Consider the following 27,860-nt stretch of genomic DNA (forward strand, 5'->3'; position numbering starts at 1 on the left):
ACACACACACACACAAACACATACACACACAAACACCAAATGTACACAGAAGAAGACACACATATACACACACATATACAAAAGCACATCTTGGTCAAAAGCATCCAACCAAACACAAACACGGTCACACATTTAGCATTACACTCCTCTCTGTCACACACACACACACCTGCACTCTTAGCCACTAAAACACACACATACCCCCCCACACACACACATAGCTGCACTCTTAGCCACTAAAACACCCCCCAACACACACACACACACACACACACACACACACACACACACACACAGCCTTAAATTACATTCAGTGCAATCATCCCCCTTTTCTTCATTCTGCCAGTGTCTGCAGGCAGGAAGAATCCCCTCAGTTGGCCAGGCAGATGATATGTAATTTTCTAGCTGAATAGCTCTAAAAGTGTTGTGATGTAGGTGTGGTGTGTGTATGTGTGTGTGTGTAAGTGTGAAAATGTGTGTGTGTGTGTGTCTGTGTGTGTGTGTGTGTGTGTGTGCACTCCCATTCTGTTTTAATGCACAATGAAAACATGACATTTGAATACAGAGAGAGGAAAGTAAGATTAACAGCCAACAGCTTCTGCTTACCCAAGCATCCAATTCTGCAGGCTGGGAAGAGAGTGAGTGAGAGATAGAGAGAAGAGAAGAGAAAAAGAAAGAGAGAGAGAGGAAGAGATGTAAAGAGAGAAGGAGAGAAAACAGCAGAAGAGAGTAAAGGTAAAAACAGTCAGTTAAGGTCAGAGAGAGTGAAAGGAAGAAGAAAATGAGAAGGGGGTGAGAGAGAGAGAAAGAAAGAAAGAAAGAAAGAAAGAAAGAAAGAAAGAAAGAAAGAAAGAAAGAAAGAAAGAAAGAAAGGGAACTTTATAAAAGGGGTGGAAGGTATGGAGAAACAGAAGGGGCCAGCAGGAGAGATGAGAAGAGAGGGATGCCAAGGAGGGGAGATAAAGAGACTTCCGAATCCGAAGCCAGCTGGGAACAGCAGTGAGCAGTTGCCAAAAGAACAGCAAACCAGAGAGGAGAAGAGCCGAGAGAGAAAAGAAAACCTAAAGGCAGGGGAACAGCAGTGAACAGTCGCAAACAAAAACGGCAAACCGAAGACATGACATAGATAAATCAGAGGACAAAAGAACATGAAAACATGAAACATGAGAAAAGAAAAAGTGGATGGAGCCAAGAGAAAAATGTGGTGAAGAGGAAAGACACTGGGAGGAAGAAGACAAGGATGATGATGATGATGATGATGATGCTGGTGATGAAGAGTTGGCGAGGCGTCGATTCACGGGCACGGGGCGGTTAATGTGGACATCGGTACTGGCTTGATTTAGCGTTGATAAAACAGACGGCTGAGATGGAGCGGGAGCGTCACTCCTCATGATTAAACAGACACCTCCACCACCTCCACCTCCTCCACCACCACCACCCTCACACGCTCCTCGGCTGCCTAATAAATAGCAGAGCATAATGTAATCTTCAGCCCGGAGATTTCTCAGCAGACGATAGGGGCCGCGCTAGCCTTATTATCGCCAGCTAATGCCCACAGAGAATTACAGAGAAGGGGAAGAGGGAGGGATGGGGAGATAGAGGGGGAGAGAGAGAGTGAGGGAGGGAAGGAGAGAAGGAGCATCTGCAGTTGTTAGCATAACCAGTGAGCAGGAAAAAAAATGGACAGACTGGCAAGCTGCCTTGTTACAGGGCTCGCGGCTAGCGTTCTGTGGAGGAAAAATGGGATCGTTTAACTGTTGGAGTTATGTGTGTGTGTGTGTGTGTGTGTGTATGGGGACAAGGGACGGAGGGTGGTTGGGGGCCTCAACTGCTGCTGCTGGTGCTATTTAGCCACACATGACAGAATCACAATGACATTTCCTCTCTGATTGTGCAATGGGCACGTGCTGGACAGGGTCATTCATACTCGCTCCACTCAGACACCCTTCACAGCTGTGTCTTTGCTAAGTGTGATGGAGAACCGCTCCTCACCAATCAACCAGCAAGGGAAGAGCTGTGCAGGGAGACAGCAGTGAGGACAGAATGTGGCTGGCTGTCTTTGGGCAAATCCGTTCATTACTTCCTTACTAGTGCCAAGCCCATTAGGGGCTCAGAAATGTTCTTAGAGGCATCCATACTGACCTGAGAACCTGGACACCTATTAGGCATCCATAATGACCTGAGAACCTGGACACCTATTGGGCATCCATACTGACCTGAGAACCTGGACACCTATTGGGCATTCATACTGACCTGAGAACCTGGACACAGATTACGCAACACTCTACTTGAACAATCCGCCTACAGACATCAACCAAATCCAAGCCCTAACGTTATTCATAAATTACTGTCAACAGAGTATCAACAGATATTTAGCTCATAATCTGAACATCTGTAGATATTCTATAGGACAGTGTTTTTCAACCTTTTTAGTGCCACGGCACACTTTTGACACTTAAAATGTCCCACGGCACACTAACATCCTGTGTGAAGAAAAAATAAACGTACTGTACCATAGCCTAAAATTTGCTTTTATGCTCAATAAAACAAGCGCCCTCTGTTTCATTTGTAGGTGACTATATCTACTTTAATTGTTGTTATGAACTGGATATGTGATGATTCTGTGAATACTGGATATGGGGACCCCGTTGTACAATGCCTGCATACCACAAATAGTGCAATCATACAATCAATGAGAGCATGTGGTTATAAATTCTTTGATGCAACAGTTGCTTTTCTGGACCAGTGAGTGACATTTGGGTAATTTTCTGCGGCACACCTGATGATCTCTCACGGCACACTAGTGTGCCCCGGCACAGTGGTTGAAAAACACTGCTATAGGAGACTATTCAAATAAAGTGCAGAGATAGATAGAGAGAGAAAAAAAGAGAGAAAGAGAGAGAAAGAGAATGGGAGAATGGGTGAAGTTCAACATTAACTCTTGGGGCCACAATTAACACACTAAATGGGACCAGTCCAATGGGGTAAAGTAAATCCAGTGGACATCAGCCCGCTACCATAACACTGAGACGGTCAGCTGTCCACTCTAGACTCCAGACCTTACAACTGAACCACCTCCACTCTGTCTCCACATGCAGCAGACACTAGGTGGGTTTCCATTGAAAATGTGCAAATTTAAATTACAAAATAAAAATTAATAATGGAAACGGGTGAATTTCGGAAAAAATTGCTTGTTTTTACAGCTTTACATATGGTCGTCCTGTACCAATAACTGTCTAGTTTTTTTATGGATGAAATTGAAGTTAAACCGCCAACAACGCATCAGATTTTGTGAGACCCATGGTCACATTTACATGGAATAAACATTGTGAGGAAATAAAAGCTACATCTTATCACTTTGCATCACTCAGTGGAAATGCCGACCATTACGTTTTGTGCAAAGCTGTGATGCAAACCCAGCTACTGTCTGCCAGTCTGTCTTACGTGACGATCTACACCCATCAGACAACAGTATAACCACGGGCAGGTAACTATCAGTGCGTAGGATTTATTAGGCAGTTAAGTGAACATTTTATCCTCAAAGTTGGTGTGTTAGAAACAGGAAAAATGGGCAAATGACTTTGACAAGGGCCAAATTGTGATGGCTAGACGACTGGTCAAAATATCTCCTAAAACTGCAGCTCTTGTGGGGGGTTCCCGGTCTGCAGAAGTTAGTTCCTATCAAAAGTGGTCTAAGGAAGGAAAAGTGGTGAACCAGCAACAGGCATAGACAGTAAAAGATATGGACATCATCACGTAGACGTCAATCGAGGTGGGTGAAGCAAATTTAAACTGTTTCCTGTTGGTCGACGAGGCTTTCTGCGCAGGCTCAGGGGACGTAAATGTAACATAGGCACGTAGTCTGGCTCATGTAACTCTTGTGATAGCTGCACCGAGAGATTGGGTATGTAGCCACTTACTTTGTTACCACCATGTCTACATTACTGTTCTAAATGTCCTAGTTGTTCGTAGATAAATGTGATTTAATATAAACAGCACTCGCCACATTTATAGCCTAGGCTACTGTCAATCCATCAAAACTTCGCTGAAATGTTGTGCGCCGATGCTTTCGTTCTTATCCAGAGAATACGGTTATTTTGCTCCTGTGCGACGCATTCACCCGCTCTGGTTGTATGCTTATTACGTCACTTTAGCATTGATTTCGGAAAAAAAGTTTATTACTCAGCCGGTAAGTCAGTTACGAGGTTATGACGCCAATCACACAATGTTGTATTACTCCGAAAATAGAAAAAGTTCATATAAAGGCTTAAAACACTTCAGCTGTAATGTTATTTGATGTCAAAGTGGCGCCAAAATTGAATGGGGTTCATTGGGGATGGCTAGGTGAACTGGTCTACTATTTAGCCTCAGATCCGCCATAGTGTCTACGCTCTCCGAACGTTCGCCTGCCCCCTTGGCAACAGGCCTATGGGCGGCCAAGGCTCATTAATGCAGGTGGGGGGCGGAGGTTAGTCCGTGTGGTCTGATCCAACAGACAAGCTACTGTAACGCTGGTTCTGATAGGTGTCAGTGGACCACAGTTTGTTGTTTATGGGGCTGACCAATCACGGCCCAGTCAGGGTTGCCAATGCTGACCTCTGTCCACTGCCAAAAGCGCCAAAAATGGGTGGTGTACCCCATTCTGATAATCCGATCGATGTAAACAGGTGCTCTGATAGTTGGAGTACATTTCTTCTTTCTGCGCAGGGCTAATAATGCATAGTGACGTAGGCCTTCACAAACCAGTTTCCATGGCGTCAATACAACTAAATGATTAAATGCTTGTTCCATGTAAACGTAGATTAAACGCAAAACGGTTTATTTTGTGTTCATGTAAACAGTTCACTTGAAATTTCTCATCAGATTCATTTCAATCTGATTGGGAAAAAAAAATGTCCATGTAAACGCAGCTATAGTTACAGACCATGTACACCCTTTCATGGAAACGGTATTCCTTGATGGCAGTGGCCTCTTTCAGTAGGATAATGTGCCTTGCCATAAAGCAGTGTGTGTGTGTGTGTGAATGAAAAGGAATAAGGAGCTACATACACACACCAATTATCCTGCCTGATTGTGTCAGAGTCCTCATTTGTGTGTGAAGACCAGCGCCACTGGATTAAAATCAGTTTTCAGCACTTATCCACTCTGATGGAGGCTTTATCACTTTCACAAGAACCTCCAATCTCCTTCTCTTCCCCTCTCTTTCTATCCCTCTCTCTCCTCATCCCTCTCAAATGTTTTCACTCACTCTCTTTTTCACACTTTTTTTCTCTCCTCACGTTACAAGCAGACATCACCCAAACTTAAACTTACACACACACACAGAATATAATTGTCTTCTAATCTTCACGATCAGCTGCTTGTGCTAAGCACTGCTGGACTGCCCCTTAGATACTCAGCACTCCCTGATAGCAGCCAACGTGTGTGTGTGTGTGTGCGTGTGTGCATGTGTGTGTGTGTGTGTGTGCGCATGTGTGCGCGCGTGTGTGTGTGTGTGTGCGTGTGTGCATGTGTGTGTGCGTGTGTGTGTGCATGTGTGCGCGTGTGTGTGTGTGTGCACATGTTCGATATGGGAGTGTGAGAAGGAAAGTGGGAGCAAGAACACAGAATGAGAGAGAGAGGGAGGGAGAGAAAGGGAGGGAGGGAGGGGGAGAGACAGAGAGAGAGAGATGGACAGCTGAAGGAGGGATGAGCAGCTGAGCTTCAACAGAAAAAAAGAAAGCTGTTGTGTCTGTGATTACAATTAATGATAAAGGCTGGTTATCAGCAGGCAACTATTCAACACGGGCAGGATTACCACCTCCCCACGGGCCTTATTTACATAGAGAGAGAGAGAGAAAGAGAGAGAGAGAGAGAGAGAGAGAGAGAGAGAGAGAGAGAGAGAGAGAGAGAGAGAGAGAGAGAGAGCAAAAAGATGGAGTTTAATGAAGCTCCACCATACACAGGCTATGGCTGGTCAGACTGTGACTTAAAACTACACTCTGGTTGAACGGTGCAGAAGAAAAGGAAGAGGATGCATGTTTATTTTTCAAGCTTCTTCCTTCTACTCTGGCATGCCCGTCAAACGGATCAAGATGCTAATGATGCCGATTTGGAGTACGCCTGATGCCCCCACCAGTGCCCATCAGCAGGCACACGCCGACCTGAGATCAGGCCCTGTGGCAGCCCTGGCCCAGCCTGGGACCCCCTAATAAATATTCCACATCTCCTAACAGGCTGAGCAGCAGACAGTGTTTTTATCATGTCAGCCCCTCCAGTGAGCACAAGTTGGTGCTGACACCATTATGTCGCTAGCGAGCAGGAAGCCATCTAGTGCTCTGACCTTGCACCACCCTCCCTCTGACACTGCTACCCCCCCCCCCCCCCCCATACCCACAACCGCCCAAAAAACTTGTCTTGACGAGGAGCACTTCTGTTCGCTGTGCTGTTCACCCTAAAGCATTCTCACTCTCTCTCTCTTTCTCCCGCTCTCTCCCTACCTCACTTGCTAGCGCCCCTCCACTCCAATGCCACAGCCCCCCCCCCATCCCCCCCCATCCCCGCTCAGTTCCATGTTCACAGCTAACGAGCAGAGCAGAGAGGAGCAACGTGCCAAAAACATTCACTCTGCATTCATTTAAATCTCATCAGCCTGGATTTTCTCCCATTCTCCCTCTCTCTCTCTCCTGTCTCTCCCACACACACACTCTCTCTCTTTCTCTCTCTCTCTCCTGTCTCTCCCACAGACACACACACTCACACTCTCTCTCTCTCTCTCTCCTTTTGTCCCTATCCCTTTATTCTGTGGCTCTCCTCCCTCACTCTCAATTTCACCGCACTGCTGTTGCCACAGCACAAGCACAGTTACCATATTCTTCAGGTTTCTCCCACCATTACCTCCGAATTCACACCCAAACACACACACACACACCATCAGGTGCTCTCAGTAGCCCACACAGCATTAGTGGAACGCGGGAGGCAACGAACCACTCAAGAAGCTCACAGGATTGAGGGATCTGCTTGTGCTCTAGGGCTCATGGGTGCGGCCCAAAGAACCCACCGACACTCAGCAACATCTCACTCACCTCACTGCACATGTGTGGACTGAGATCTGACTGAGTGGAGGGAGTTTGAGAAGCAGAGAGAGCGGGTGGGAATGAGCAGCAAGGGTAAGCACTGGGGGGGGAGCAGCGGGTCTTCTACTGGAATCAAAGGCGAGCCCCTTGGCTTTAGCATTCACAGTAGATCCACTATTTCTTTGAGTGTGCTCTGCAGCTGATGAAATATCTTCATCCTGCTGTTACCATTCAAGCAGCATTATGGGACACTGGCCTAAACGCAGTGATGTAACTACCTAAAAAGCATGCAGAAATCTTAACGCCATTGCTAAAAGCCCAGTTGGCGCTGATAAAAGCTTACAAACATACTAACTGGCCTCCTTTGGCAATACTGTTGCAATGTGTTTCTATGAAGACTTTTCTTTCATGTTTTTTTGCAGGATTTTCCATCCCAGACCAGAAAACTATATAGCTCTTAGCATTGATGGCTAGTGGGAACAACAGGTGTGTAAGTCTGTCCTTCATATACTCATATACTGAAAATATTCATTTGTAGATCATGCCAAGAGTTTCTTATTTTTTATAAATACATAATTAAGAATGTATGATGTTGCTTTCACACTGTAGCATGGCTGCCATGACACTAGCCAGCTGTATCATGGTGAAGGCAGCTGCTCATTATGGGCAGGTTGCATGGAGAAGCAAACTGGTGCAGTAGATAACTGCCTCGCCACTGACCCTGCTCAAGTCTTTGGGCCCGCAGTGTGTGTGTGTGTGTGTGTGTGTGTGTGTGTGTGTGTGTAAATGCTGCCATGCAAACAGTAACTCCAGTGATGGATGTCCCTAAGGGTGAGAGCCATCCTCACACCCTCACACCACACACCAGCACGAGCAAGAGACAGGAAGAGCGAGAGAGAGAGAGAGAGAGAGAGAGAGAGAGAGAGAGAGAGAGAGAGAGAGAGAGCGAGCAAGAGAGAGAGACAAAAAGGAGAGACAATGAAATATGAAAGTGCAAAGAAAATAGCCAGGGCAAAAGAGAGAGGAGGGAAGGCAGAAGAGAAAAATAGAGGGAAGATCACAAGAGAAAGCGTTAGAAGAACAACTCTGCATCATTTATTGCCGCAGCACACTCCTCCACCAATCAATAGTGATCCATAAAGCTTGTGTTGGACAGGTGGGAGTGCAATAAAAAATTATCCTATACCAATGCTGCCATCTGGTGTTGGAGGCATGTCACTGCACAAGATTCTCCTTTCTACGAAACACAAATGGTCTGATTGAACTGATTAAATTGACTTTTGGAAACTTTTGGTTTCATTCTTTCAGTTGTGGTCTCAACCAGATTCTTATTTTACTTTTTCTCACCACAGCTCATGAAAGATCCAGGCACACAGATACGCACACACACACACACACAAGCACACACAAGCACACACACACACACACACACACACACACACACAAGCACACACACTTTTGTATATTGACACGCCGTGCATGTAAGGGAATGATGGAGATAATCAAAGAGAGTCACAGGGGCCTCATTACATTCCCATATCATTAAATGTTTTGGTGGACTCAGAAAAGAAGACAACAAGGCAACACACTCGATACTCATTACTCTCACTTAACACAAAGAAAGAAGGAAGACACGAAAGAAATCAATCAGCAATGAAAGAGAGAGAGAGAGAGAGAGAGAGAGAGGGAGGGAGAGAGAGCGACGCTCAGACGGAGGGAGGGAGTGGAAGAGATGAGACGACCACAACAAATCAATCCTGAGGCAAGAGGAGTTTAGTATTGTGCTGCAGACAAAACAACAACATAGTTCAAGATAACAAGCAAGGCCTCACATATATTTAATGAGTTTGAGAAGAGGTTGAAATTTTAAGAGCTGTATCTGTCTGTGTGAGAGAGTTTGTGTGTGTGTGCACAAAGTTAGTTTGTGTGTGTGTGTGTGTGTGTGTGTGTGTGTCACTCACCAGGCTCTGGGCTTTGTCCTGCTCCTCCCTGGTCTTGGAGCGCTCTCTCAGCAGGGCGGCGCTCACGTTCTCCTCGCCAGCGTCCCGCTCCCTGCGAGCAATGCGTGCCAGCTCCTCCTGCACCATGGCCTGCTGCTGCTCGAACCTGACGGACACCGCAAACCCACACAACATTTAACACTTCCTCAACTTCACCGCAAACCCACACAACACTTAACACTTCCTCAACTTCACCGCAAACCCACACAACACTTAACACTTCCTCAACTTCACCGCAAACCCACACAACACTTAACACTTCCTCAACTTCACCACAAACCCACACAACACTTAACACTTCCTCAACTTCACCGCAAACCAACAGAACACTTAAAGCAACACCAAAGAACTTTCCCTCTGTCGCACGCACACTATTTGTTTATCCAGCACCGGCTTTGCAAATAACGATGTCCACAGACAAGGTAGAATATTTTGCATGACTTAAAAGTATCATGTATTGCGACATCAGATGCAAGTCAAATTTGTAGTTTCTTATGTCTCATTCCATCGAACTACGACCGCCAACCGATCTGGCAAACTTACATAGTGCGGTTATAGCCGATAGAGGGCCGCGAAGCGAATGCAGAATTGCCGTTGACCCTGTTACGAGTTGATGAACCACTGAAATGATTTTGGAAACATTATTTTAAGGTATAAAAAACTCTTTGGTGTTGCTTTAACACTTCCTCAACTTCATCGCAAACCCACAACACCTCCTCAGCCACAACAACACTTCCTCAACTTCATCGCAAACCCACACAACACCTCCTCAGCCTCAACAACACTACACAACACTTCCTCAACCTCATCGCAAAACCACACAACACCTCCTCAGTCTCACAACACCAGGGACTCTGGCAAACCACAGGGCAAGTGTAGCTACACAGATTGGTAGCTATTTGAGTCTGATAAGGCTTCATGAGGTTAGACCGCACCATGGATAAGGAGGATGGGACAGAAGGACATGGGATGAATACAACAGAGCTCGGAGCCTTACTACATCACACCACACCACACCACACCACCACACGGCACACCACACCACACTAACACTGCTGCTGATCAGACTTGCCATAACCACTTCAGATTTCACCAAAGCAATGCACTCTACATAAACCACTAAACACTCCAATTTGCCAGAACCACATTACATCTGAGAAATAACAACCAAAGCCATAATACATACTGGCTACTGTTATACAGGGTTCCCACTCTAAGTGAAATGTAAAATTCCGTGACTTTTCCCTGACTTTCCATGACAAAAAACCCTTAATTTCCATGACCTACTATAATGAAGGGTACAATATACCGACCAAGGATTTCAGAAGTCACGTAGCATTCAAAAATCTTTTATTTTTTTAGAGCGGGAGATGAATAAATTGCCATTGAATGAACAAAGTTGGACTAACCACAACTACTCAAGCAAGCAGTAAAGCTAATGACCAGATACCAATTCTGAGTGGAAATATATTTGTATTAATGTATTTTCTTTCTACAAAATACCAGTTAGCGCACTGGAGGGCACAATTCAGAGATAATCTGTTCTGAGAACGGTAAGGCCCTCGTCATATACCCAAAACCTGATAAGCGTTGCTTTTGCTGCACTCTTGTGCCTCATCGAGCATGTGTGTCTACTGTTACCTTGACTTAAGACTAGGATGTTAACTGGTTTTTTTTTTTTTTTTTTTCGGAGGCAAGAAGGTGAAATTTGGTGTAGTACCTCTTGTGACAAAGGCTACACATGACGAAACTAAATATTGTGGTTGGCTGCTCATATTCATGTCTTGAAGTTTTGCACAATGTCAATACTAGACCATGAAAAGCAGTCAAGTATGATTTTTCTTTTATTAATGTGTATACAAGGGTGTACACATGCTATATATCAAATATGAAGATCTGAAATTAAGCTATGTTGTAGACACTTCTTCATTAAAAAAAAACACTTACCATCTGACTCAAACTTGCAACTGCAGATGAACATCTGCTGTTAGATCATTTGACCCATTTAAACATTTTCAACTGATTTTCTATTTTGCTCAGCTATACTTTAAGGGATTAGTTTGTATTACTTTAGACATTAAAGGGATAAGAGTTCTATTCTCATAAGCCAGAGTAAATAATGATATACTATTTAAGTCTTCATCCATTATTATTAGGCCTAGTAATGTAACTCACCTCCTCCGTAGTTCCTCTTGCATTTGAGCAGCGGTTGGTCCTGGCGGAGGCCCTGTGGACACCAGTCATTCTAGTCAGTAACCTAGGCTCGGCCATTGCTGCAGCAAAGTTTTTTGCAGGATAAGAACGACTTTCATAGCGAAATGTGACAAATGAAAAAGTGCAAATAGCTGTAGAGATGTGGAGTCGTACCCGGGCTGTCAGGTTTGCGGCTCTCGGGTTTCGGCGGCTTAATTCCAGGCGCCGGGGCGGGCTCCGGGTCCCGCATCCTTTGCAGGACATCTTCGGAAAGCTGATATAGACAGACAGGTTTCACTAAATAAGTATACGCACGTTCGGCGCACTTGACATAACTCTTCAATGTACAGCTGGCCAGTTCCCCACTTGAGTCTGGGGTCGGGTAAGGACAGTCTGGCAGTGAGGTCAGCCAATATTGCACAGGGGACGAAGCTAGAAGGCTGGGACCTGTTCACGTGTACGTAGGTGAATGCGGGGCAACTGAGTGTGGGGCAGTGAAGAATCGAGTTATTCCTTTACGAAGACAAATAAGACCAAATGTACGGGAGAATAAGAAAGCCTCACCGAACACTGAATAATACACCTTAAAAATACGTTTATTATGGTCAATGATCAGTCAAGCTATGATCAAGCTAATAGTTTACAGTGCAAAGAAATGTCAAGTGACATGTAACGTTAACATGACCTTGCTGTGTAGTGCCCCGAAACACCGAAAGATTAACATTCCTAAACAGCATGTGATCCAGTATCCGTCCTGGAGTGAAACCACATAAGTCAAGACAACCATGAGCATACAGGCTCCGTAAAATACAATTCATTTCACCGAGTGATAATTTATTTTAATAGCTTCTGGTGAGGCCTGCTGCTTACCAGCAGAACGTCCGTGGGGTACACATCGCCGCGTAGCGGCTTGAAGCGTCTCTACCAGTTCATTTGAGGACAGACATTATTTGCATGCTAGTCTGGCAGCAGACGTTGTCATACACTTTCATTATCATTTAAATTAACCCAGCAGAAATACTCCTAAATATACTTCCAAAAAAGAGGAAGGGGAAATTAGTTACGTGACTCAGCCTCAACTTGGCTGAACTCTGTCATTTACAAGCACCCGAGGCTTGGAGTTACCTTGATTCCTTGTAGTACTGTCACTTTTTCCTCCTCGTCCAGACCGAATGACACTTTCCTGGTCGTGCTCTCACGGCCTCCCATGTCCGTTGATATGCACAGCAAACAAGCTGCCGCCGGTGAAATAGGCAGTCTGTTAATTTGAAATTAAAAATATGGTCGTTCTGTAGGAGCAACCGCGTCGTTGGGTGCTATTCGGCGGTCAACTCTTGAAAAGGTCACTTTTTGGTACGGGACAGTATACTCGACGCGTATAGGCTGATAAAATAATGGAAACCCAATTGCATTTTTTCTAGTATCACATGCTCAAAGAGGAACCTGGGAACTGTAGTTTCCCTTCGATGTTCAATCATCCCGTTCGTTGCTTATTATTATTTTTAATCAGACTGCATTCAAACAAGAGACAAGTGCTTTTTCGAAGGGACATGAAACACAAAATGATTGTTTTCCGGTATACGGCTAAGCATCAGTGAATTGGAAAAAGAAAATGCAGTTCCGCCAACTACCAGTAGAGGTCCTTGTCTTTACAAGAATAAATAGGCTCCAAAAACAAGAAAATATTTAACAAAATTATACATAATTTATATTGTCAGATTACACTAAGAAAAAATATTGAGTATGCTACAATTCGTTGAGCAAAATTAAAACTGATCGGTGAAAAGAGAAGAAAATTATTGAATCAAGTATAGATGAGCTATAGAAGCTATATCCACACGCCACACCCAAAATCTAATATAATCTTGCAGGGAGAACATGCATGGATGAATGCTGTGAAATCCTCAAAGTTAATTCAATATCGTAACACCTTGGTTTTGAAAACGTTTCAATAGAGTAGACTGCAACATCTGCATCCCAACACAAAATCTACTTAACTGCAGTGGATGTTATTAAGTGGGAGAACACAATCAGGAAAAACAAAACATTACAAACACATTTGTTTTCCCCCAATCACATCTTGGGCAAATCTATGTTTTATGAATGGGGAAAAAAAACAGATGTTTCACCCACAACATTCAAAATATATACATTATTTGGTCACAAAAATACCCCTCTATTTTTTCTGTGAAGTGAAACAATTGAATAAAACATTTGAGATACATTAAATATAAAATGAATTGGGGGTTATTAGCAGGCTACATCCTTAGTAACCATCAGAGCTGATGACATGTTTGTGAGATCTAAAACAGGCAGTGCCGATGTGATTCTTGCTAGGCTTACAAGTAAGAGATCACTTAGTAAAATAAATAAATATTGCCAATTTAAAAGCCTAGAGACACACAACCATTACATAGGGGAGGGTCCTCCCTGGAATTTGATGTCACCTGTTCCTCTTACTTTAATGAAGGGCCAAAAGTTTCGTCCTTTTCATCCAGACAGGACAAGGCTCATAGGTCTGAAAGGTGAAAGAGGGTTTGAGCTTAAGCACTCAACCCAGATTATACTGAATTGTGGATGCAGTTCAACAAGAACACAGGAAGTATATGAACTCACAAACCCATTCACTTTACAGTTCAAACAGTAGCATTGGTTGGCATTGGCAAAGTACCTAAATACTACTAGTCAGATGTTCAGGCTTAATTCTGAGAACAGGGAGCAGTGTCTTAAGATCAGTAGATAGTTACTGCAAAGGCAAGTCAATACTGGTGTGAACAGACATTACTGTTTATGGGGGGACTATTTTTCAGCAGTAGGAGTTACCACTGGGATCTTTGACTGTCAGTCACAAGCAAGCAGGAGACCATGCTAGCATACTAGCTGCAGAGGGATGAGCACTTGCGCTACAGATATGGACCTAGGTAAGAGAATGTGTGTGTGTGTGTGTGTAAATCATGTCTCACAGTTTCAGTGTGCAACGTCATTCAGGAAAGGTTCCCTCTGATCGCCCAAGATTTGGCCGGACCAGAGAGGCAGACTACAGAGACATAACACTACATGACTCCTATCAGTCTACAGTCACAAGGCAGCAGCAGAAGATCAAAGACATCCCAGCATTGACTAACTAACAAAATAAACAAACAACAGGTAGTACGAACGCAACATCAAATTAAAATTTGACTTATGCAAAGCTTGCATAAACATACAATAGCTTGCCTGTGACAGGGGAAAGAAAAAATGTGCATAAATACATCTACAGGCCAAAATAAAAGGATGCAATACTTTAAGGTAGTAGTGGACATCAATCACAATCAGCCTCTTGGCTTGGTATGCATCACTGGAGCTCTCAATGCTACAGGGAGACACCAGAGGGAGGGCAGACTGCCAAAGAATTCTTACCCTGGAGCAGCGAGCATCACACACACACACGCCACGCATACCTGTGTCCCTTTGTCCTCCCCTGTTTCTGCCTCTCCACGAAGAGAGAGGGAGGAGCGCTCTGCTACTCTCCTGATCTCTCCTCTCCCTGTCTGTGCTGTGCTGCTCAGTCCTTTTGGTTCCCTCCCTCCTGCCTACCATCTCTCTTTTTTTTCTCCTCCTCCCCCTCCTTCTCCTTCTCCTCTCTCTTGCTTCTCGCTCTTTCCATGTCCATCACCCGTCGTCTCCTTCTTAGGCATTGATCGCCCTCCAGCGGTCACTGTCGATGCTATTGATGCTGCCCACACCATAGGGCCCAGAGGCCACGTCGTCCAGGTAGGCCCCGGAGCCGTCGATCTGGGTGCTGGAGAAGGAGCTGTGGTCCAGGTCCTTGCGGCCCATCCCTGCCGAGGTGTGGGGCAAGTGCACGTCCGTCTCGTCCGGCTCGTCGATCTGAGACTTGTAGGAGAAGAGGATCTTGGGTTCGGAGCTGAGGGCAGACAAGAGAGGGGATATTTTTTAGATTCGATAGATTGGCGAATTGTAAAATAAATGAATTAATTGAAAATAAATTATAAATACATCAATAAAAACACAAGATTAAGACTGACAGACATCAATCCACATGAGAGATGCACATCGATTAGTAGTTATAGGCAATGCATTGGAAACGAGACACCAAATATAGCCAGACATTTCTTATATCAAAGTATATTGTTAATATGTAACTGAAACAAATTCCAATACTTCTAGGTTAATAGATGCTGGCTTTCAAGTTTTAATTTGGCAGCTTTGGCTCTGCAGACACAAAAGTCTTGCTTCACAGCGAAGACAGATGTTTGTCTAATGCCAGAGCGATGAGCTATGATCTCGCTCCGATCCTACATCCCTTCATTTATTGCCAGCCCAATCTGCTGACAGACTGCAGTTAGCGATGTCTGCGGGAGGCGGGCGGCCTCGCCCACAACGTACCCAAAGAAGCCTTTGAGGAACGCCACGTAGATGAGCGGAGCGAACACGGAGAAGTAGAGGAACGTCGTCACGTCAACACAGCTGCCCAGAAAAAAGAGAGAGACAGAATCCAATAAGCCTTCAATAAGACATGAGCTGATTTATAGTAGCAAAACAGAAATATACGACACCGGAGGGGGGGAGGGGGAGAGACAGTAGAGCTGGTCAGATTGAAATGTAGGGCCTCAGGTAAGAAGTGAAAGTGCTCTCACCATCACACAAAAGATATATTTCTGCCCTGACAAGGTTTAGATGAGCTATGAACCTGCTGTCCTGCTGGCGCTCATAAATACAAACACAAGCGTTTCAAGGTCCACTACTCGCCAGGTCTTATCCGGGATCTATGAGGCACAATTATAGATACAGCGAGCGTAATGACCAGCACAGCTGCATGGGGGCAGTCTTCAGAGACCCAAGTCAGTCAGTAACCTAAACAAGAACTACAAAGCTGCACACATGCCTAATATATTCTATGATAAGAGTGGCAGAGTACAGAACAACATGCCCCCACCACCTGGAACTCAATTCAACGCACCTTTAAGCTGAACTCTTTAGTTTCTTATGGCCAATTCAAATCATTAGTAACAAACCTCCCTGTCCCAGTCTGTAACGGTTTTATCTGATTGTCTAATTTATTTTGTTTATTTTATTTATTTTATTATGGTTGTGATCTCAGTGGCTGCTGTTATTATATTCATTATTTTATTATTTTATTTTTAGGGCTGTCAAAATAACTGATTAAGTTCGATTAATTAATTTGAGAAAAAATAACTGATAAAAAAAAAATAGTGCAGATTAATCGATTCCATATGAGGGGGGGGGGGGGTGTCTTACCAGAGGCCTTCAATAATGTCTGCACACAGCAGGGCACTACCAAGCCCCTGGACCAGGTTGAGGGCAGCCAAAATGCCAGCATACACATAGAAACTCTTCTTGGCTGAGTACAAGAGAAAGGGAAAGAGAGGCTGATGAGGACATTTAAGGCTGGAGCCTCTTGGATGAGTGTCAGTTAACTGATGAGTCAAGATACTGATTTACAAAACTGTCTGTCTACACACACACACACACACAGGGTATTTTGTAATGTATTTTACACTCATACTCACATGGTAGGTATATCCTCTCCCTGATCGAGGTTTTGGGAAGGATGACTATAAGAGAATAAATCTAAGGAACAAAGAAATTAGAATAAGCTTTAAAAGGGGCATGTACAACAAAGCCTACATACCACCTCAATACTACAAGTGTTAAAAAGGGGCTTGTACAACCAAGCCTACATACAAACAACTCAATACTACTAGTGTTGAAAAGGGGCTTGTATAACCAACCCTACAGACAAAGTCAATACTACTAGTGTTAAAAAGGGGCTTTTATAACCAAGCCTACAGACACACTCAATACTACTAGTGTTTGCTTGACACTGGGTAATTACCAGGAAGAAGAAGCAGGAACTGGCCAACCAAAAGTGACGCCCTCCATGGCCATAAATGTTGAAGTCTTCAGCTGAGAGATGTTCATCTGGATAAAGAATCTCCAAAGTTCCCTATGGGCCAACAAGTTATATACATTTTTACACTTTTTATTTAAACCAATATGTTTATTGATGGCAAGTATTACAGTTGGCAATATTTGGAGGGGGTTAGTCTGAGTGTCTGGCTTTACCTGTGTGATGGAATAACCCAACGCCAGCACCGCAGTGATGGCTAATACACGTTTGATACTTGATTTACTTTCAAGATGACCTGGAAACAAAACAGAACTAGTTAAGTTTAACAAAAGGCAGCCAAAAAATAAATTAAAAAAGTTTGTTTACATATTAGAGTCCACATAATTCTGACAACTTCAACTCTAAAAATATAATCCTTAAAAAAAACATTCCACTCTAAATGGAAGGACTCCAAACCTACCAAATGCCAGTCCTAATATGATTACACTGAGCTCGATGGCCAGGAGGAAGAAGCGTGTTATCTCCCACAGCACCTGTGAGGAAGCACAGCAAACGCGTCCGCTCAGACAGAGCAGTTCATTTCAACATGTTCTCACTGGACCATGTAGAGATTGCAGCCTGGGTCCTTTACCCACCCTTCCCCACACGTCTGAGCAGTGAGTTTTCAAAAAGCACTAAATGAGGCTGGCCAACAGCATGACAATCTTCCAATGACTCATTCTGCCGTTAAGAACTGTGTAATGCTTGTTCGGATCCAGGCCAGCACAGCCCTGACAGCTCAGCAGATGCGGCGAATAATTTCACAGATGTTTTCAATACGCCGACATGTGGGTGAGCCCCTCCCTTCCAGAACGGCAGAAGGGCAGCCAAACAATCCGCATGTGATGCATTTATTGATGACAATTCAAGTGCAATCACCGTTGCCAAAACAACACTCTTGGACAAGTCAGCAAATTGAACTGCAGAAAATAAGCAAGTCAGCACTATGACCAGAGGGGTATTTCACAAAACCTAGATAAGGGATTAAGATGGGATTTTTAGGTTATCCTGGATGAATTTAGCCTTGACTTGGTTTCACAAAAGAGATGGCACATAAGTTACCATGGGGATTTATTCTCTGCACCTAGCCTGGTCCCGACCAGGCTAACAGCCAAGCTAAGTTAATTACTATTAGAATTATGTCGTCTTATTGGTTCAGCTAGCTGTCATTCACATCAGACCTCTGTGCTAATTTTTAAGGAGCTTTATTCCATTTATAAACTATTTGCTAAATATATTTGCTCGCAAAACAAAACAGATAGTCTGCCTACTACCATATGGTTATTATTTTAATTGTGATAGCCTTATAATTATTAACATAGGCCTAGGTACTCATTGTTTGCTTATTTTATTAGACGTTTGATGAATAGCCTACTGTAGTTGATTGGAAGTGGAGGGGCAAGTTTTCGAAGGTATTTTCAACTATAATATTAAGGTATATCATACTATGTGCATATTTGCAGCGGCAAGCGCTTTCTTAATGACGTTGCGTGCCGAGACAAGGAAGCACTCACACGTGGGTGCATACATAAATTTGCATTCAGTTGGTCTACCACGCCTACTCCTGCTGTTTTACAGAAATAGCCGTGATTCCCCATTCCACAAAGGACAACTTTACTTCATTGTTAGTCTATATCAAAAGCGGTTGTTCACTTTGTGTGAATGATGCTATGTATCGCATCTTTTTTATTCCAACAGTGGGCACTTTGGAGCAGAAACACATCCTGATTTACTTATACCTGGCTTGACATAGTCGCTCCTACTCATCCTGGATTGGCATTAGTGAAACGAGTTGAGCTAGGATGACCAGACAACGCTATGTCAAACCTCGCTTTATCACTTATCTTGGATGTCTTAATTCTGCCTTTGTGAAATACCCCTCAGGGTTTTTTTCTCTCTCACTTTCGGCTCATACACACAGTTGCCAGTGGGTGTTCCCGACGGTAGCTATGCAAATTACTTAAGGTATAACTGTAATTTGATTAGCTGGTGCCGTCTGTTGTTCACTTGTTCGTAATTTGATTGGCTGGTGCCGTCCGTCGGTGCAGCAACAGCTGAACTTCTAAACGCGAGCGACGGGAGCAACGCAACGGACCCACAATTCAGTTCGGCAACGGATGACGTTAAGCCCATGTAAAGTGAACGGGATTCGTCTCCAGCACTGCAACGCACTGCAACTGTGTGTATGAGCCGTTAGACCAGTAAAACAATGCTGCTCCAGACCCAGTGCTCGTGTGTAGATGCCCTTACCTTGTCAATGATAGTGGCTGCGCTGGACGCGCTTACTGTCATTGACACTATCGCACGGGTGATTCCAACTGCTGCTACTACGAACACCTAGGGGAAAAAACGAGAATCCAAAAGGATTAAAAGGACTCTAGAATGAAATGTTTTGGGGAATATTCAAAAGTATCCACAAATGAAGTCCACAGAGTGGATCCTGCTCCCAAACTGATTTAATGGTTCATGTGGTGATAAAATACTGTGCCATTAAATCAATGTGGGAACAGCATCCACTGTGCCAACTCTATGCTTTTTCCATTTGTCAAATGTTTTGGTCCAGTACCTAGAAATAACTTATACCTAGATGTGTGTGCCTTTTCTTTTTAACTTTCCAAAAACTACATGGTAATCAACTCACAAATACTCAGCTGTTGGTCTCTAGTATCTACATCAAATCTACAAAGGAACCGACCTTCGTACAGTGTGTAACAACATGTTGGGGATGACTGCATTGATGGACACCGACTCACCAGAATGTAGAAGGTGATGAAGATGGGACTGGAGGTGAGGCGGATCTTGGCGCGTGCTGACGGAAGCTTCCAGAGCAGGAACATGAAGAAGGCCACATTAGGGATCAGAAGCAACAGATCCCAAAAGCGCACTCTGTAGGGGGGGAAGGGGAAATCGTTTCATGTCATCCAGGGACTTTCCACATATTAGTAGACAAAGGCCACCCATTGCGTTTAATATCATGGTGCAGTATGACGTTTAATCCCAACGCTACAACACTATTGTTTGTATTGTTTGTGTGTATATGTGTGCTTGTGTGTGTGTAGTGGTTAAGGAGCTGGGCTAGCGTACAGTAGCCTGAAAGTTGATGGTTCAATTCCCGGCTTCCACCGTTGTGCCCTTGAGCAAGGCACATAACCCCAAGTTGCTCCGGGGATGACCATGTGATCCCTTGCAATATAGCTGACATATGCAAGTCACTTTGGTCAAGAAGTGTCTGCTAAATGTAAATGTAAATGTAATGTAATGCATGCCTTTGTGTGCGTGTATGTTTATGTGCCTGTGTGTGTGTGTCTTCGTGTGTCGGTGTGTGTGTGTGTTTATGTGTGTGCGTGTGGGTGCATGTGAGTGAGTGTGTACATTTTAATTTCATCAGGCAACCCTTCGCTAAATACCACCATCTGCAGGTCGATTTGTGTAGTCACTAAATGTACACATACATGTATTTATTGTATGGCCCCACATGAACGGAATTCCACGAAACTGACCGTGCTTTCAGAGGGTGTCATACTAATCCTACAGGTCAGATTTCATGCAATTACAGAGCCACAGTTTTGCTTTTTCATTTTTAACTATGTGGCGCTATATGGCGTAAATCAGTGGTTCTTAAACTAGGGGTCGACTTTGGTGCCGATATTGTCTAGCTATGAGAGAACACATATAGTTTTTGCCGGTTGGAGGGAAGGGGGTCGCGGGACTTGGCCTTTCGGGGGTCCAGTCTGATGGGAATTATTTTTATTATTATTTACAGACCTTTTCTTGCCCAGACTGGATGGAGGCTTAGCCTCATTTACATTGAGAGCGTATTCTCTCTCTATGCCTTTGATCCATTCAATGCAGATGTAGGTGTGAAATACTTCCCACTGGCTGGGTACCATCTGTTCACAATCTCCTTTATTCTGTCTTTGGAGTAGACAAAGACCATGGGCTAAACCTTAGCTGAATTATATGTTTGTGTTATTAACTGTAAATGTATTCATATTTGGTATCATTTTTATAGTCTCAGTACAAAGAATACAATGAATTAAGTGTAAGAATGTTTAGAACATCTTTTATAACATTTCTACCTGAGGAGCCTGCCTAAATATGTTAATAGCAAATAGGTGTGTGTAGGTGTGTCTGGGTGTGGCTGACTGAACGGCGGGAAGAGAGAGCCAATCACAGGACGTTGTACCTATGACATCCTCTTGAACCACACCCTTGCAAATTGAGCATAAAAGGCCAGACTCCTCCGGTGGTAGTTAGAATTAAAGTTGAAGCTTCCGAGCTGAAAGCTGTATTCTCCCTTGACGCGCGTTATTGTAAAGTAAAGCCTGAACCTTGGATATCTGGAATTCTGCCGAAGTCTGCTGTGTTTTTGTCAAGTAATTAAATCCACCTACAATTACTTTCAAGTCCAACAGATCAAAACGAAAATCTGTTTCTGTGTCATCCTAGTGGGGCTACATGCCCACCAAGTTTCGTGCAGCCCGGTCTTTCAGTGTCCCGGGAATCGTTGACACAAAATTACTGAGAAAAAAGAAAAGCGGAAGAAAAAAAACTCTAAAAAACTAAATCTATATGAGCGCTATGCTAGCTACAGTCATAATAATATGGCATCTTTTGACAAGAGGGACAGTTAGTGACACCGTAAAGGCACTAAATATCACCCTGTTCTGGGAATTAACAAGTCAGGTGATAAGTAATCAGCTGTGAGAATATTAAAAGGAAAGGGTAAAAAGGGGAAGAAAGACTTTTCACACGAACGAAATGTAACCGGTACTTTCTGTTTTACAGTCTCACTGGTTGTAGCATGTTGTGTTGAAGCGTAAAAGCATCACACTATATGGAAATGACAAGGGCAGGCCAGTACATTACACACAGTTGGAACTGTATGATATCTGTACTGTCCCTGTGTATATCTGTGTGTGACTGTGTTTAGAGATAAGCAGGAATATTATGACTTTGCAGTGTTTTACTGTTCTGCATGGCTGCGTCAGTAGCTATCTGCTCCGGATTGCCAGGCTGCCACTAATCAGGGTCTGATTCAGTGTAGTCCACGTGAGATGGGATGACCAATGCCATTAAGGATACTTAAACTCTAACTATTTCCTTGTCTAGTTAGAGCAGCTGATGGATCTTTAGGTGAAGTCATGCTGTCTCTCCCTTGATACGCATCATTGTAAATAAACTCTGTTCCTGATTTTTCATACTATTGGTCTGACTGGGTCTCTACTAAATCTATGGTATCAAAATTACCATCAGAACAGAATACATGCAGGGCTGGTTGTCCCTTCCTATTCCAACTCCACTTCATGTCAAAGCTCCAATAGTAGTATGGAGACAAAAAAACAGTAGTAACCTCAAGTCTAACCGCCCTTGGGTCCATCTTTGTTAATTATATTCACACAGATATAAATGTGCTTACGTTGAATGCATGAATCATCAGGAAGGCCAAGTTTACCTCGAGTTGCCGATGTCTTCATAAAGAACCTGAAGGCATTTGTGCGGTTTGGTGATGTTTGTCTCGGACCCTGAGGGCCAGGTGGGAGCCACTGAGGTGTTCTCAGGGGTTGGGATTAAAGTGACATTGCCATACACGGCAAATCTCACTGCCTCTGCACCGGTGTCCAGCATCATTCACCCAAGGCCTAGACAGAAGAGGTCACTGTGGTGAGCGCTACTCAGCAAAAGGTAGTCAGTCACACAGACCACAACTTCAGGCCACATAGACCACAGGTTATTTACCACTCAAAATGCAGAGCGAAGCTTTGGTGCCGCCTTTAAAATTCTTAAACTTTGTTAATTATTATGGGCCGTTGAGCCTTTTTGTTGTAACAAAAATGACATTGGAAGCGCACTAAAATACAGGAAAACAAGTAAAGTAATAAGCAAGCGGTTGTTAGTGTGAGGGCGCACACTCGGCACTGCCAGTTTATTTGACTTTTTGCCTACGAGGAAATAATGCAAAACTACATGTCGTGTAGAAAATATATGAAAGGTCAGCAAAAAACAGCACTAAATTCAGCACCGTGACCATCAACGATAGTAACTCTATTATAACCGCAGCAAATATCCCTCTGAATCTCTATCTGACCATCGACGGACTAGAACTAGCACTAGAAGGCAGAGTAACAATAGTATACGTTCGTTGGCCGACGATAAGCTAGCTAGCTTGAGATTGTAACGCTAAATTAATGTTACATAATCAAATGTAAGCTAACCGCTAATCTATGATAACGTTATCTATGTATCCAACGTCAGCTAGCTGGTTCTAACATGTGAATGAACATAACGTAAATGTTACCACTAAAAACAACTGATCATATGTTGGCGTTAGCTTGCTTCAAAGCTAACTGCACAGCTGTAACGTGACTATGTAGCAGCTATAACGTTAACCGACATGAATGTTGACCCAAAGCTCTTATTTTACCATGCATGCTGCATTCAAAATAACCTTCACTTGGTGACCAACACGTTAGAAGCTATGCTAGATAACTCTGACATCCCAATCATATTATAAATATTACATATATATATAATTATAAATATTAATGTTAACGTTACTACAACATTGACGTATTGTTAACTTAACTTAGTTGTCGGTTGTTGGAACTAACGTTACTCGGTAACGTTAAAGTTCAGTTAGACACCTAGCTAATAAACATTTTGTAATTGTAGCCTAATGTTGTTGGTGGCAGGTATTAAACTTGCTTTCTGTTTTAGTTACTTAGCTGACTAGCTAACGTCATACAGTAAGTCAACGTTAACACTGCTAACGTGGGCTAGCCATCTAACTGGCTAGCTAGCCTAGATCAAGATAACGCACAGCAAAGTCAGAAACATACTAGCATTATTAGCTTGTATCGTTTAAAAAAAACAATGGGTCACTTACCTTGCAGTCTGATGGACTAAACGGTCCTTGCCTTGTGATGTTGTTCAGGGGCAAATCTTTTCCGCAGCTCTGACAGCCGATGTAAACGCAAGCGACATAGCAGTTTCTTGTTTCTGTTCCGCTGTTTACAGCAGAAATGGACAAAACAAAACAACGATCCAGCAGTGTTCAATAGCTCAATAAATTCCCCAGTCACCTGACTGCCTGAGAAATATCCAGGCACCGCCTTCCTCTTACAACATCAATGTTACAGCCTTGTGTGTGAGTACTTGTGCTGTGTGGGTCCAATATACGCAGAATGCTAAAATGGAAAACATACTCTTGGGGGATTCCATACCAAATCACAAAGGCTGCTCAAACCACCTACCAAAACAAACAGATTTTAACATTAGCATTTCTCGTCAAATGGCCTAGCAGCTGCAGCAACGTAGTTGCAAAGGATCATGGTACTTGTAGTGGTACATGTACCACCTTGTAGTGGTAGCCTCTAGGCTACTGGTAAATTCAGACAACAAAATTGTCAACAAAGTAGCATTATCAGCCCCAGAGATGGTAAAAGTAGGCTACAGACTTTCCATCAAAGATCTTAGAGCAGAGCTCTAGCTTAGAGCTTGGATCTTTGCTTTCCATACTCAAGTAGAAGTAGAGATAATCCCCACTGCACTGCAACTCCACTGCAACAAGCCTTAATGACTTCCGTCTAGTTGCACTTACCCCCATCATCATGAAATATTTCGAGAGGCTGGTCCTGGCCCATAGATATATCTATGGTCCTGGCCCATCTCAAGACCTGCTTACCACCCTCACTGGACCCCTTCCAAATTGCCTAGGACCTACCATCAAAACAGGAGCACAGAGGATGCCATCTCTACGACACCCACCTTGACAATAGCAACACCTGTGGGATGACCTGTGTTTGCCCCCTTCCTGATTTCTTTTTTTTTTTGCACGTTTGTCACACCTAAATGTTTCAGATCATCAAACACATTTCAATATAAGACAAAGAAAATACAAGTAAACACAAAATGCAGTTATTAAGTTAAGATTTTTATTATTAATGGCCCTGTGTGAAAAAGTGATTGCCCCCTAAACCTAATAACTGGTTGGGCCTTAGCAGCAACAACTTCAATCAAGCGTTGAGATAACTTGCAATGAGTCTTTTATATAGCGCTGTGGAGGAATTTTGGCCCACTCATCTTTGCAGAATTGTTGTAATTCAGCCACATTGGAGGGTTTTCGAGCATGAACTGGCTTTTTAAGGTCATGCCACAGCATCTCAATAGGATTCAGGTCAGGACTTTGGCCTTTTGTTTTTCTTCAGCCATTCAGAGGTGGACCTGGTTCATTGTCCTACTGCAGAACCCAAGTTCGCTTCAGCTTGAGATCACGAACAGATGGCCGGACACTCTCCTTCAGGTTCCGTTTATCACAGCAAGTCTTCCAGGTCCTGAAGCAGCAAAACAGCCCCAGACCATCACACTACCACCAACATATTACTGTTGGATGTTCTTTTTCTGAAATGCAGTGTTACTTTAATGCCAGATGTAATGGGACACCTTTCAAGTTCAACTTTTGTCTTGTCAGTCCACAAAGTATTTCCCCAAAAGTCTTGGGGATCATCAATATGTTATCTGGCAAAAATTAGACGAGCCTTAATTTTTGCTTTTGCTTAGCAGTGGTTTTCGTCTTGGAACTCTGCCATGCAGGCCATTTTTGCCTAGTCTCTTTCTTATGGCAAGTGAGGGCTGCATTTCTTTGAATGTCGTTGTGGGGTCTTTTGTGACCTCTTGGATGAGTTGTCGCTGCGCTCTTGGGGAAATTTTGGTCGGCCGGCCACTCCTGGGAAGGTTCACCACTGTTCCATGTTTTCACCATTTGTGGATAATGGCTCTCACTGTGGTTTGCTGGAGTCCCAAAGCTTTAGAAATGGCTTTACCTTTTCCAGACTGATAGATCCCAATTACTTTCTTTCTCTTCAGGAAGTCTAAAGCTAGCACACACGCCCATTCTCATCAACGGGACTGAGGTGTCCACATCTCTGAGGACCTCTCTTGAACCCTCAACACTACCCTAATGAAGGCTCACCAGCGTCTCTTCTTTCTGAGGAGACTAAAGAACGTCCACCTGTCTTCTCAGATCCTGAACTTCTACCGCTGCACCATTAAGAGTATCCTCACCAACTTTGTCACAGTTTGGTGCAACTGCTCTGCCTATGACAAAAAAAGCACTGCAGAGGGTGGTGAAAACCGGTGGTGCCCAACGCACCACCGGTTTCTCTCTCCCCTCCATCGAGGCCATCCAGGGCAAGCAATGCTTGTTTAAGGTGTGCAGCATCATCAAAGACTGTTCTCACCCCAACCAGACTGTTCACCCCACTCCCCTCCAGGAGGCGTTACAGGTCTCTCCGCACCTGAACCAGCAGGTTCAGAGAAAGCTTCTTTCCTGCGGCTGTCAACCTCCTGAACTCTAGCTCTGCATCCCGGTAACAATCAACCAAGGCCCCAACCCCCCCCCACTCCCGTCCCCTGCCCGATGCCTCCTTGTTTGTGCCTGTGCCTGTTGAGGTGTCCACGACGAACCTCCATGGCAACCTTGACACGAACAACGAGGAGGAGGACATCCCCATCTTCAGTCCCCCGCGGACAATTGCACTACCCCATTGCACATAGCTGTACATACTGTACATCTGTCTATGGTCATACTGCATATCCATATTTATTCTGTTTTTCTAATCATATATTCTGTACACTACATACATCTTTAGGGCAGCCGTGGACTACTGGTTAGCGCTTCAGACTTGTAACCGGAGGGTTGCCGGTTCGAACCCCGACCAGTAGGCACGGCTGAAGTGCCCTTGAGCAAGGCACCTAACCCCTCACTGCTCCCCGACCGCCGCAGTTGTTGCAGGCAGCTCACTGCGCCGGGATTAGTGTGGGATAAATGCAGAGACCAAATTTCCCTCACGGGATCAATAGAGTATATATATATATATATATATATATATATATATATATATATATATATATATATATATAATTCTTACTACTATTATAATGTTACTGCTACTACACTGCTCATATATTTTTTTTATTAGTTTATTTGTCAGTGACCATGCACAGTTCAAGCCCTGTGCCAGAGTTACCTATACAGCTAATTTACATCTGTACATGTTGTTCATACACCATATTACATCATATTTATTCTGCTCTTACAAGGTAACTGCTAATACACTGCATATTTATATTTAATTTACATTATTCTGAACCACCTTCTGTAAACTACTGTCTACACTGTACTATATTTCTTGTCCTGTCTATGCACCACATGTCTATACTTTGTATATCACATTGCACTTTTCTGCTTTTTTGCACTTTTGGTTAGACACAAACTACATTTTGTTGTCTTTGTATGGTAGAGTGGGTAAACGCCCACTAAATCTAGTCTATTTAGGTTGGTAAATCAAAATATTTTAACTTATTTTTCAAAAATTACCTCAGGTTAGCAGTTTTCCATATCATGTAACCATTGTTTTGACGCTGCCTTTTAGGTGGCACCCATAAAGATGCAAAGTCAATCTCCTTTTTTAATCATATTGTCCCATCGATTTAGATTGAAATCAGCCTTGATCTTGAGAAAGCACACAATGACAAATAAAAAATAATTGATAAAGTAAAAAGTTTGTAAATAAATATATAAATAAATAGGCCTACTCCAGTAAAATACAGATACCTGAAAATGCTACTTAAGTACAGTAGCCTACTTAGGCCTAAGTATTTGTTACTTCCAATCTCTGATCGGCCCTTTATTATCAT

At 43.5% G+C, this 27,860-nt stretch overlaps 2 protein-coding genes across 2 annotated transcripts in view; both read right to left on the bottom strand.

Annotated features, from left to right (window-relative positions):
* The window catches only part of chchd6b (coiled-coil-helix-coiled-coil-helix domain containing 6b), a 41,866-nt gene extending 29,191 nt beyond the window's left edge, over positions 1–12,675 (bottom strand). The window contains exons 1-4 of the mRNA XM_076269316.1: positions 12,374–12,675; positions 11,423–11,522; positions 11,231–11,282; positions 9,017–9,161 (exon numbers count right to left, since the gene is read on the bottom strand). Of these exons, the coding sequence (XP_076125431.1) occupies positions 9,017–9,161; positions 11,231–11,282; positions 11,423–11,522; positions 12,374–12,457 (381 nt within the window). The 5' untranslated portion in view covers positions 12,458–12,675. The remainder of the gene's footprint in view (positions 1–9,016; positions 9,162–11,230; positions 11,283–11,422; positions 11,523–12,373) is intronic.
* Positions 12,676–13,306: 631 nt separating this feature from the next.
* tpra1 (transmembrane protein, adipocyte asscociated 1) lies at positions 13,307–24,384 on the bottom strand. The gene is made up of 11 exons (XM_076269315.1): positions 24,049–24,384; positions 22,618–22,804; positions 19,916–20,048; positions 19,413–19,499; positions 17,584–17,656; positions 17,339–17,418; positions 17,109–17,219; positions 16,783–16,843; positions 16,511–16,613; positions 15,638–15,718; positions 13,307–15,155 (listed from the first exon to the last, which is right to left on the bottom strand). Exons 2-11 carry the CDS (start codon positions 22,791–22,793, stop codon positions 14,918–14,920), a joined length of 1,143 nt encoding a protein of 380 aa, XP_076125430.1. The 5' UTR covers positions 22,794–22,804; positions 24,049–24,384; the 3' UTR covers positions 13,307–14,917.
* Between the last annotated feature and the right edge of the window lie 3,476 nt (positions 24,385–27,860).

Source organism: Alosa pseudoharengus, unplaced genomic scaffold (genome assembly GCF_046254945.1).
Source record: "Alosa pseudoharengus isolate Yale_2024_CS ecotype anadromous, Long Island Sound unplaced genomic scaffold, YU_APseudo_1.1 YU_APseudo_1.1_scf_5, whole genome shotgun sequence".
Classification (NCBI taxonomy): Eukaryota; Metazoa; Chordata; class Actinopteri; order Clupeiformes; family Clupeidae; genus Alosa; species Alosa pseudoharengus.

What these genes read in the sequence shown, in the direction of transcription:
- tpra1 (XM_076269315.1), bottom strand. Translation starts at nt 22,793, where the DNA reads ATGATGCTGGACACCGGTGCAGAGGCAGTGAGATTTGCCGTGTATGGC. An exon ending in GTTCCTGCTTCTTCTTCCTG is followed by an intron (nt 16,844 to 17,108) that starts GTAATTACCCAG and finishes TTTGTTCCTTAG; the next exon opens with ATTTATTCTCTTATAGTCAT. An exon ending in TTCCTCAAAGGCTTCTTTGG is followed by an intron (nt 15,156 to 15,637) that starts GTACGTTGTGGG and finishes GTCTGCCCTCAG; the next exon opens with CTCCGAACCCAAGATCCTCT.